This window comes from Rhinolophus sinicus, linkage group LG02, assembly GCF_036562045.2.
Source record: "Rhinolophus sinicus isolate RSC01 linkage group LG02, ASM3656204v1, whole genome shotgun sequence".
Classification (NCBI taxonomy): domain Eukaryota; kingdom Metazoa; phylum Chordata; class Mammalia; order Chiroptera; family Rhinolophidae; genus Rhinolophus; species Rhinolophus sinicus.
In genome coordinates, this window is record NC_133752.1 from 158,054,939 (window position 1) to 158,066,993 (window position 12,055).

Genomic DNA, 12,055 nt, shown 5'->3' on the forward strand with positions numbered 1-12,055 from the left:
TGATGAATTAGGTACTTTCAAAGAGGAATTGGCTAAATAAATATTGAAAATGAAATATAGCTTCAATTTTTTTCTGGACCAGAAACTGACAGGCAAAACGTATAATATAAGCAGCCTTAGAGAGGAAGGGAGCATGACAGCCATGGTCTTTCTCCACCAAAGATCTTAAAGTTTTAGTAGAGTATAGATGACAACCTCTGTGCTTTGGGAGACTAACATTTTAATGACAAGTGACATGTTTTATGACTCCACGCTTTACTTTGTCATCACTTTTTAGCCTACAAACTTCGACATTAATTGAGTTTTGGGGTTAAAGATTGCTTTTCTGAGAGAACAAGAGGGGCTCTGGAATAAATAATTTGAAGACTGAGAAAGGCTTTCATCAGATGTCAGGAAACAAAGTATCTGTACCTTTATATGATAAAAAGGAGAGTACAGTCACGTGCAATATTCCTGGGGCCTTTTTTTTCTCAGTCTGAGTGGTTAGCCGTTAAGGTTTTGGATTAGCGACATGTTCTATGTCTTTAACTCTCATATTGAGACAGGAAATTGACAATGCTGTACTTGGGGGGGGGGGGAAGCATTTGTAGGCATGCTGGGTTACCCAAAAAGACTCCTTTTTTTTTTTTTTGGAGTCTTCTTTCTTATACAACAATGTAGCCCGCAGTTTTCCTTTAATCAAGGTTGGACAAGAGGGACCTGTCACTATTTTATTCCAAATGTTCTTCTCAAGGAGGATTTTTACACTTTCAGATTCCACATCATGAAAACAATATCTTTGTGGCCTTAAACACGTTTGTCATTAAAAATACTCGCATAACCTAAAATATTTCACTGTGGAGTTTATGGCTAAATTAATAAATGCTATATTTTGAAGTCATGAAAATCTTTCCCCAGGTTGGAGCTGATATATGTGGTTTTAACGAAGAGACAACTTATGAACTTTGCCTCCGTTGGATGCAACTTGGGGCGTTTTATCCCTTTTCCAGAAATCATAATGCAATTGGAAATAAGGTGAGTGAAAGTTAATGTAACATGATAACTGCTACATCCAGTATTAACCTGTATTTAGGAACTGGGGTTAGAAAAAATATCTATATATGCTCATAAAAATATGAATTTAAAAAGTCAAACTGTTTTTCAATGTAGCTGTTGAAATATGTGATTGGTGTGTTTTTTTTTTAAGTTATGTTACTGATTTTATCAAGAACTGTGAGAGAATAATAAGAAATAAATGTTGGAGCAATAGCTTTGCTAAACTTCTAAAAGAGCATCATTTTTAATTTTGCCTTTGTAACACAAGGTAGCTACAGACAAACCTGTGATATGTGTAGTAATCTTTCCTTAGTAACTCATAATCTACCAAATTTCAAGTTTTTGTTTTAATGGCAGGCAGATATTATAGTATAATGTGATATAAGCATCTCTCTTCAGTCTGAAGGCAAAATCATTCCTCAGCCAATGGCTGCAAACTTGCTCTCTCTTAAGGAGAGGGTATTGTGATGATCTTTCATTAGAAATGATTTGAAACTTTTCTGTTAGCTGGGGATACTATATATATATATATGTTATATATATATATATGATATATATATAATATATATATAATATTACACACTATAATTTGTAAACTTTATTGAAACTACTTAATTGAGAAACAACTCTGCAATAACCTACAACTGTGAAAGGCTTTCAAGCAAAGAGAAATAATATCTTTAAAATGTCTGCTTCTCTCTAATCATCCCCCACAAAGAGAAAAAAAATAAATAACACTTAAAATTTCCCTCTTCGGGTAATAAGTCTATTGAAATGTTTCTCTTTCCTAGGAACAAGACCCTGGAGCATTTGGAGAAGAGTTTGCTGAAATTTCCCGTTCTGCATTAAAGACTAGATACTTATTACTGCCTTACTTATACACCCTCTTCTACCAGTCTCATGTCAATGGGAATACAGTGGTCCGAGGATTGATGCACGAGTAAATCACACTTAATGTTGTTCTAGTATTAGATTTTCTACCACATAGATTCTAGAAGCCTGGATTTTCCTAGTAAGGGAAATATTTAGGAAAAAAAGAAATAGGCAAATTAGTTTTTTTCCCCACTGGCTACGATTAGAAATAATTTAGAGATTTGAAGAATTTAGTTAAGAAAATATTTTCAATCATTAAGAGAAAAAGCTGTGTCTTGCTGTCTCAGTAGTGTGAAATATAGAAAAAAGATAACACACGGTCCCGTCCACAGAGAACTGGGAAGATTGCAACTAACAGATTTGAAAAAAATAGGATAAAATATAGAACATTATATGTTTATTTCTTGTCTGTATGGCATAGGCTATAAAATGCTTTAAAAAGTGGTAGAAAAATTCCATGAAAGGCAAGGTCATTGTTAAATGAAACAGGGACAGCTTTATGAAGAGGTAGGATTGATACTGAACCTTAAAGGCTGTTTAGGATGCAAAAGGGAACAACAAAAACTTGGACAATTTGATTACTTGGCACTATTTTGACCTAAGCTTTAATGCTCATTTATCTTTTGGTCAGGGAAAACAACTGATTCCAATTGCTTCACTTGACTATTAGATTTTATTCCTAAAGCACTGCTTGTATTCTAAACCCTGTTTTTATCTTTTTGGTTTTCTTGGTGTTGTCACCATGAACCTGAGGTGGTTAAGATGTCAGTTGCTTATCCAAGGACATTAATTTGATTAAATTAATGGTTTCTCACCCTAAAACTCTAGATTTCCTTCAGATCCTCAGGCTCTGGAAATTGACAGAGCATTCCTTTGGGGACCAGCTTTAATGATTGCTCCAGTTCTTGAAGAGGTAAGCACTGGAATTTTATATCAGCACAATATAATTATTCACAGCAGTTTATATTGCTGCCATTTGATACTTACAACCAGTCCAGGCTTGCTATAGTCTCCTATTTTTCTTACATCATTTTCATTCTTTTATGTGAAAAGAATGTATTTATATGTTTATTTTGCATTGTAGAAAGTGTACTTCATGTTAAGTAAATCTCAGCAAAACTGAAATAAATCCTTCTGCTATTCAAGATTCTGAATTTGTTCTCAAGATAATTTGCAGAAGATATTGACTCCCAAATATATGCCATATTAAAAAGAAGAGAGACAAACTCCTTTGTTCACCTGTGCCAATATAATAGCAAGAAACCTATTCTGAGAACATCAGTTGCTTCATTAGCCTTTTCCAAATAAACCCAAATTTCTGGTTCAGATCCATTTGTCTTTCTCCTCCAGATAGTACTTTGGTCCCAAGGGGAAGGGATAACATGAATGTAATCTGAGAGAACTGGGGGTGAAAGCCACTTATGCAGGAGAATAGGCAGGATAGATGTCATGAGGATGAGGATGCTTTGACAACAAATCTGTGCAAACTTTCAGGACTAAATATTAGAATTCCCGGTGATAGAAAAAATACTTTCAAGGCTGCCTGTTTCTTGTGTTGATTTTCTCTAGCTTTGATGAACTTGTCACAGCTACAGGAGACCTAAAATTGGGTCTTTATGGGATTTTTCAGAGCAACTATTTTCTATATTTCTGGATTGTTCTTGACTATACCACAACTTGTATCTAAACACACACACACACACAAACACACATAACATAGGTATATATGTATATGTATATATGTAAACATATATATTATATATATATATGAGTTTCATATTGTACATTTTTTAATAATTCTTTCACAATTACCATTAAGCTAAAATGACACTAAGTAATTGCACGGTTAGTAATAGAATATATCTACATTGTACTGAAACTAAATATTTCGAAATATAGCAAAACCAATTAGGTTCTTTAGAAAACATTATCAACAGTGTACATTAAAATTCTATAATCTACACATGAAACATATTTTCTGATAGATCATGTGTGTTTCATGGAGATTCTCTATCTCTCCTGCATAAATAATCATGTATGAGTTGACTGGCACTTCGTTTTAATGCTAAATAAGATAGAATTCAATATCCAGAGAGCTGAATGTATTTTTACTGGAAAATTTTAATTCAACAAAATGTTTTGAAAAGTAAAACGTTTTCTTTTTCCAAAGGGAGCAAGAGCTGTGGATGTGTATTTCCCTGAAGCATCCTGGTTTGACTTTTATACAGTATGTATTTTGGACATTTTATAGAAAAAAATAATATACAACCGTGAACTCAGAGGTTTATTAATATATGGTCTCTTTTTCACTATTTTTATATGACTTCTAGAGTCTTGGGCTGTATAATTCTGATGACTTAAGTCTTTCTGAAGCCCTTTGGTTACAACTGTTTACTCTTCTCAAAATGATAGAATTAGGCCAAATATTTAAGGTGAGAGATGGAATGAATTTTTTTAGAAGAAGAGTAGGCATTTCTTTTATGCAAACATTTAAATGTTTAAAAGCATATGACTCTCCATAGTGATGGTTCTTTATAGTAGTGTGAAATAGATATTATAATCCATGAATTAGATACTTTATCTTAAATAAACAGAACCCATTCAAGCTAGCTCAACTATGGGCTTTATTATGGGGGCTATACGTAAACTGACAAAAGAAATTGTATTGAAATCTAAGAGCAGCAACTGTAATACACGTAGCATTGGATTTCCTAGAGAAATTCAGGATTCTATCACAAAAGTCTGTGAGATTTCAGTCCAGTGTTGTATCATTACCAGGACTCAGAATTCCATGGGATCTTTTTGTTTTATTAACAACTGGCTTCTAAAGGGCCTCAGATTCTAATGCACTTACATTTTGATACATCCTTTGTGCTTCTGAGATAAGTGTCAGTTTCTTTCCCTGTTTTATAGTTCAAATTTCCCAAAAATACAATATTGATCTAACTCATTTTTTCTACCTAGGCTCCTAGACAGTGGTAACTATGGTCTCCATGATGGAGTAGAGTGATAGAACATGAGGGGAAGCAATGTGACATCTCTACTGTAGAACAGCTATTTTAACTGACTTCAGTTCTCCCATTCTTTTAGAATGTTTTACTGAACGTTGGCTAATCTCACCCAGTCTTCAAGAAATTTTTATGGGAATAAATTTTAATGATAAACATAGGACTAATCCCAAATTGGAAGAAAGGATATGTGATCTATTTTCAAATTATCAATTAGGTGACTGATTAAGTGGTATTAAGAATTCTCCATCTTGTGATCAGATTATTATAATATCTTAAAACAATTAAACCAATGTGTTTCATACTATATTTTGCAGACATACTTCATAAATTTCCTTAAATATTTGCATTAAATTTCATTTCTTAATAAAATTGAACTTTTAAGAAGAGAGTAATAAAAACGCTCACACACAAGTGTTACTACATCAAAATTTAATTCTATGGAGCCCAATGTCATGTTAATTTGTATTCTTGTTTAAGTTTTTAGTAAGTAAATATGGGTATAAAGTTGAACTTCTGAAATAAGTTCATGTGTTTTACATATTGGAGTTTATGTAGTTTTTTTTCTTTTTTTAAACACAGATGTAGACATTTAAATCACCCTTCCTATTAGTGAATTCCATGAGTACTTTGTTGAATTTAAACAGAAGTTTGGATTTTAACTTCCTGTGTCTCCTGAAATGAGCTATGTCATTGGAGTGGTTAACACTGGCTTGTTCTGTGCTAGGGGGATCGTGTATCAGTTTCATGGAAGAAGAGGTTTGTTGAGGTTCCTGCTCCTCTGGATGTAATTCCTCTTTTCATTCGTGGAGGATATATTCTGCCAACACAGTTTCCAGCCAGAACAACAGAGCTGAGGTAACAGGCATATCCTGTCAGGAGACTTCATACTAAGTTAGGGATTTGACCTTCCTGTTGAGGTCAAACTTCCTGCTTGGGGAGTATCTGAGGAGGGGGTGTTTGTGAGTAGGTGGCCAGTGACAAGAGAGTGGCTCAATCAGCAGTGCAATTAATTACTAGTATATATGTGTGTGTTTGTATATGTTTGTGTGAGTCAGTGTGGTCATGTGTGTAGATGAGAGAGAAAAAGGAGAAGAAAGAGAAGAAAAAAAGGAAAGAGAAAGATTACTAGATGATGTGCTTGAACATTTGATCCAGTTCCAAGCTATCTTGCCCTAAATATTTTCACTTTATCATTTTTAAGACAGCCAGTGATTTCTAATTCATGCATTCTCCCCGAGGTTTTATATGAAGGCTAGGTCAGGATCCTTGTGTTTTTATCCATTTAGGTTATATTTAATTAGCCTTTTTTTTTTCTCCATAGATATGTAATGAAAGATTTTTCTAGCAAACAGATTTTTAAGCACTAATAATTATTTTATATTTCTGTTGTATATCAAAGATTCATAGTAGCAAATACAAATCTCTAATCTGCATAATTGAAAATAAAATCAGCTAAAACTATGCACCATTATTAGAGAGAAGTTTTGGCTAGACATTTTTGAAATACTGAGAACTCCCTGGGTATACCTTGAACTATATACTAGATCTATAGTTTCCAAATACTGACTTGAAAATTTAGATTCATTTTATTTCAAGTTAATATATTATTGTTCATTGCCAAGAAAGAAAAGAGGATCCCATGCCTAACGTTTCATTTCAATAGAAAAAATTTAATGAAATAAGTGTATTTTATATAAAAACAAAATATTTTTCTTAAGGAATTCTCACTATAGCTCAATTTCTGCAAAAGTAAGACTGTTTTATCACTTATACTGTGCAGTTCTTTTCTCATTATGCAATTTTCTGTTGCCAAGTGGTTAGGATCAAATCCTTGAGTTTTGTTTCCATTGTGGAATCACATAAATAGGTCATACGGATCCTGTCGTAGGAGTCATCCTTGCTCCTGAGATGTTAAGACAACTCCCAGCAGAGCAGACTCTCCACATTACTATATAAGCTTCATTCCCTGGAATCCCATTGATCATACTTTAAAATCAGCTTCCAGGTTCCCAGTTCCAATGACTTTGGCAATTTTATTATAACTTTTTCTTCGTTGTAGATAAGCCAAAGAAACTGAGGGGGTGCACCTTCAATTATCATGGTGTAATAATTATTTTATTACCCTATTAGTTATAAAAACCTTTACTTTTTCCAAGTGGAACGCATTTAAGAAGTCCGAGCTATTGCAATCACTCCCTACCCCGACTCTCTCAACTCCCTCAGATTGAGCTGTTCAGAGCAGAAAGAGGTTGCTTAAGGATGTTTTAAGTTTCCAATCACTAGAGATATTCAAGGATAAATTTAGTGGAAGTTGGGTAAAAATGCTTAAGAAAAGACTCAACATTTTTCTCGGCAGTTTCATGAGATGTTTGGAGTTAAGTCCTTGAAACTCTGAAAATATAATTTTTACTTTTTTTTTTTTTTTTTTTAGCCGTCAGAATCCTTTTAGCCTCATAATTGCTCTAGATGAACAGGGAGAAGCATCTGGCTCCCTTTTCTGGGATGATGGCGATTCTATTGGTAAGTAGATCAACACGTACAACAGTTGAAATATTCTGGATTTTAATATGACTTTACATAAAATTAAAAATTGGATACTTATACTAATAAAATAAGATATAATGGACACCATGGCAAGATTCTGCTTTTCCCAACATTACTGTCCAAGAACCTAAAATTTTACTGAGATCTCTGGCTACTTCTCTGGGATAGACAACACAAGTGACACCATTATCTCCAGGAAGGTGCTAACAAATTACACTATGGTTACCTGAGAGGGGAGAGCATTTATCTTATTAGTAAGCTAAAGTAAAATTTGTCTCATTAATTTATTTTCACTTTGGAAAGGGTGGAGTTTCCAGTCTTAAGGAATCAAACTTTCAGTGGAAATTTGTAAGAACTTGGCTTTGGTGGTATAGCTGCTAGGCTAATGGAAGGAAGAACTGCTGAGATTCTGTGGTGAGGAGACATGGACCATCATTTGAAGGATGATGTATAGTAGAGGAAGAGGTACAGCTTGAACTGAGAAAAGAGCATCAAGACTTAGCTGGCTAAGGCACAATATCAATGGTTTTACTTATTCATTTATTTCTCGTTCCCATTTTCTTCATTCTAATCTCATAGATCAGCAAACTATAGAAAGGCTTTCCTGGGAACAATAGAAATGATTATATTGTTAAGAAGATAAGTGCTTACTGTATATGATAAATATATTCAAAATAGCCACATTTTAAAAATCAGAAATGGGTTTTCAAGGAGATGGGCACTAACCCACAGAGATTATAATGCCTATGGGGTTACTGATAAGAACATCTCTTCTATCCCCATATTAGTTGACTTTACATCCATCATTCTTTTATTGCCCCTCTTTCACAAGCAAGAAAGACAGGGAAGAAGGAGAATCATTTTCATGAGGAAGATAAAAAGGTAGAAAAAGATAAATAGGAAGATACACTCCTAATCTTACATATAGACAATATGGCTGGTTGCTTCTGTGGTAGAAATTAAGAAGATGGTACAGAGGCTGCGAATGCCTGTATTTTCATGATAATCAGCATTCTTTTGGGTCCTTTTTCTTTTTTTCAGTGAATTACCTCAGGATGCACTGATTAAATCTCTAACACTTGAAAGAGATTATTTTTAAAATTTAGAGGACAGGGAGTGAAATTAAAAAATATTGGTGACCGGGGAGAAAGGTAGATATGTCTGTCTGTGATTTTGAGTTTGCATATATATGGACAACAGAGAGATATGTGGGAGGAGGTTGTCTCTAAAGTTGTTATGCTATATCCCTCCTTACCAAACTAAAGTGTTGAAAACATGTCTAAAACAAAACTCTTTTCTCTCTAGTTTTCCATATAAAGGAAGGATGAAAAGTGAGGGAAAAAGTGGGAGGCATGGTATGATGAGGCCTACTTAAAAATCAGGTTAACTTTTTTAATTTTTCAAAGAGCATCATGAAACATGTAAATCTGAAGCCAGTGATAATTCAATTATGTTTTGCCCAATAATTGCTAGAAAATTTAAAGGATTCCAAGTATAAGGCTTAGCCAAGATCTTGTGGATTTGGAGTTTCATTGATCAGAATTTAAATTTAAAAAATATTAAAAGGTAAAATTGACCTTTGTTTTCTAATACTAATACTTATTTTGCAGATTCCATTGAAAGGGAAGAGTACTTCTATGTTGAGTACCAATTCAGTAATGTAAGTTTAAACATTCAATATTTGTTGTGACATAATTGTTCATTTTTATGAAGAAAAATGTATTCTAAGGGATTTTAAAAAATTAGAAGTGTTTCAAAGTATTGGCCATTCTCCAAATCACATTGTGCCGTAAACCTCTATGTATTGTCTTCATTTGTTTAAAATTCTTTTCTCTCCTCCTTAACAACAGAAAGTTCTAAAAGCAACTGTGGTTAAAAATGGTTACCGTGGAATTGCGACTCTGGCATATGACACTATTCAGGTCCTTGGTTTCACCTCAAAGCCAAATGTTGTTTTTCTGAATGGACAAACCATCCCAAGCAACAGAATACAGTATAGTTCCAATGGGGTAAGAGTTACGCACTATTGATTTGAAAGACAAATTTTCCTTATTAAATCTTAAGTGCTAATAATTGAATTTTCCCTGAACGTTACTTCCTTGCCAAAAACACAGATCACATTTCTGAAATAACAACTTGCATATTTCTTGAACTCAAGGAAGAACAATTAGCACAGCATTATATTTCTAGATAAATGCATGCCCATGTCAGGGCTAGAAACGTTGTTGGATTAAATGTCACAAATGATATCATGCAAAGGCTGGTGTGTTCCTCGGCAAATGTAATATAAAGAAAGGATAAGATGGGTGGCTAAAATAAATGAGAATAAAGTGCATAGAAAATTAGAAGTGGAAAGGTTCTGGAAAGACTGTGCTTCAGTTCCTTCTCATTTAGCAGATGAGAAAACTGAACATCCAGTTAGGTGAAGTTACTTACCAAGGCCGTGTACTTTAATAATTACAGAACTGAGTCTTCACCTTGAATCTTCTGCCATTTCACAGCTCTTTCCTTCTACTCTTTTCCATTTGGAAATTAAACATTTATTGAGCTCATACTAAGATTGGAAGTGTGTATTTGCAATAAAAATATGCTTATAGATATAAGACACAATCCTCAACCCTGAAGAACTTAATAGCATGTGGAATAGACACCAAAGGCCTATAATAGAAGGATGCATCTATAGATTTCAGAGCCTCTGAAGCCCTCATTGCATTTCTAAAACCTTATCATATAACATAATATAATGGTCTTTAATACTTATACAGAACAGAGACACAGAGCTTAAGATACTGAATTTTCATTTCTTTCTTTAAAATTAAGAACTAATTGATAACAAAGTCATTTGAATACTAGTTTATTCTAAATTTACCCCTCTTTAATTTTCAATCTGGGGAGTTTAGTTAAATAAGTTGTTTGATATCTTAATCATAATAGTGATTCTTTACTTGAAGTTTTATAACTTACAAAGGACTTTCAGCAACATGAGTCTGTTTGATTCTCACCATACTCCTGGGCATAGGAATGTGTGGCCAATATTATCATCCAGATGTAAGAGAAGAAAAAACAGTGTCATAGAGTCATCTTACAGTTAGTAACGAAGTGACAGGAAACCTGAGCTGCCCTTCCTTGTCCCTCTGTACTCTTTCTCTTTTCTAAGTTCCAGATAAATGAAAAGTGATTGATTAAGTCAAGAAATAAAACAATAACACCTCTGTTGGGAAATTAGTTTCACAAATTTTGGTTTCATGCATGTATGTGGTTGATCTTAAATAAGAGAAAAAAATTCCAGAAGAACTTAATACAGTTCTGTAGGATCTCTTTTGAATAAAATAAGTTAATTGGAGGGCTGTATAGACTAATATTGTTAGAGTCTGTGAATCACTTAATAACTGTAACTTACTCCAATATATGTTATATATTACATAAATTATATATATATATAATATGCATTACATGTAAATATTTAAAAGTTATACCTTAACAACTGATAACATTTAATTATCTTTATAGCATCATGATTCAATAACTTCAACAATAGCTAAGTTTCTTTATATTGATTTACTTTTACTAATTTACTTCTTCTCTCATTTGTTACAGAAAACCACCTTATGGGTATCTGTGCCCCTTTTCCAGGAGCTGACCATTTCATTTGAGTACTGAAAAAATTTATTTCAATAACAACCAAAACAACAGTAGTAAAAGTTATCTACAACAGTTACTTAGAACAATTAAAAATTATTTGAATATATGCAAATCGTTGTTTCATTTGAAAAGAAATACAATTATAGTACTTCAATTTTGTGTGTTGCCTGTTTGTATTACTCAAATTCTCTCACAGTCTCTCTTACAACAGCTGGACAAAATGCTGGATTAAAGTTCCTCTACCTTATAAGGACTGATATATGTTGAAATGATGAGTTGGTGAGTAACATTATGTTTCTTAGTCTTCAAAGCAAGTCTGAAAAATCCATTGTGATGTTTCTAGTTGTACAGAAGGCTTGTGAGCCCAATGAAACTGGGTTTCTAGCAAAAGATAACTTTTTGTAAACCCTAAGTTTTCAGCAGAAAAGGTCCTTTTTTTTTTTAAATTTGGGAACATATATTTTATTTCCATTTTAGATTATATGAATTGGTTCTTAGGAGTAAAATAATAAAGTACCATTTTTGGTTTTAGTGAGCTGAAGAAATCTCTGATCACAAATTTACTAGTGGGAGTCAGGTATTTCAAGAAACTGTTTAAATTTTCAAAGCACCTTACTGCATCCAGTTAATTTTTCAATGGTGACTAAAGTACTGAGGTAGAAGGAAACCAAGAGAGAATTCAGGCTCCCGAAGCCAAGAGAAGAGAGCCTTTTGTGACTTTCATGAAGGGGAATCAGTAAACCTCTGGGTGAAATGCTGTGGACAGGTCAAATAAATAGGCACTGAGGAGTGACCCATTGGGTTGGTCAAGGTGGGTGTTGGTCTGAACGTGACAAGAGGGGATCATAGACAAATCTTTATTTAATTAGTTTTTAAAGATTTGTATTAAAATATAACTAACATAATATTGGTTTCAGGTGTACATCATAGTTATTCAACAGTACCCACCT

General features: G+C 33.4%; 1 protein-coding gene across 1 annotated transcript in view; it reads left to right on the top strand.

Moving 5' to 3' along the window:
• The window catches only part of LOC141570120 (sucrase-isomaltase, intestinal-like), an 81,054-nt gene extending 69,795 nt beyond the window's left edge, over positions 1–11,259 (top strand). The window contains exons 15-23 of the mRNA XM_074325837.1: positions 898–1,014; positions 1,827–1,975; positions 2,737–2,821; positions 4,079–4,135; positions 5,644–5,774; positions 7,351–7,439; positions 9,074–9,123; positions 9,314–9,472; positions 11,061–11,259. Coding sequence (XP_074181938.1) covers positions 898–1,014; positions 1,827–1,975; positions 2,737–2,821; positions 4,079–4,135; positions 5,644–5,774; positions 7,351–7,439; positions 9,074–9,123; positions 9,314–9,472; positions 11,061–11,123 — 900 coding nt within the window. The 3' untranslated portion in view covers positions 11,124–11,259. The remainder of the gene's footprint in view (positions 1–897; positions 1,015–1,826; positions 1,976–2,736; positions 2,822–4,078; positions 4,136–5,643; positions 5,775–7,350; positions 7,440–9,073; positions 9,124–9,313; positions 9,473–11,060) is intronic.
• Positions 11,260–12,055: the final 796 nt, after the last annotated feature.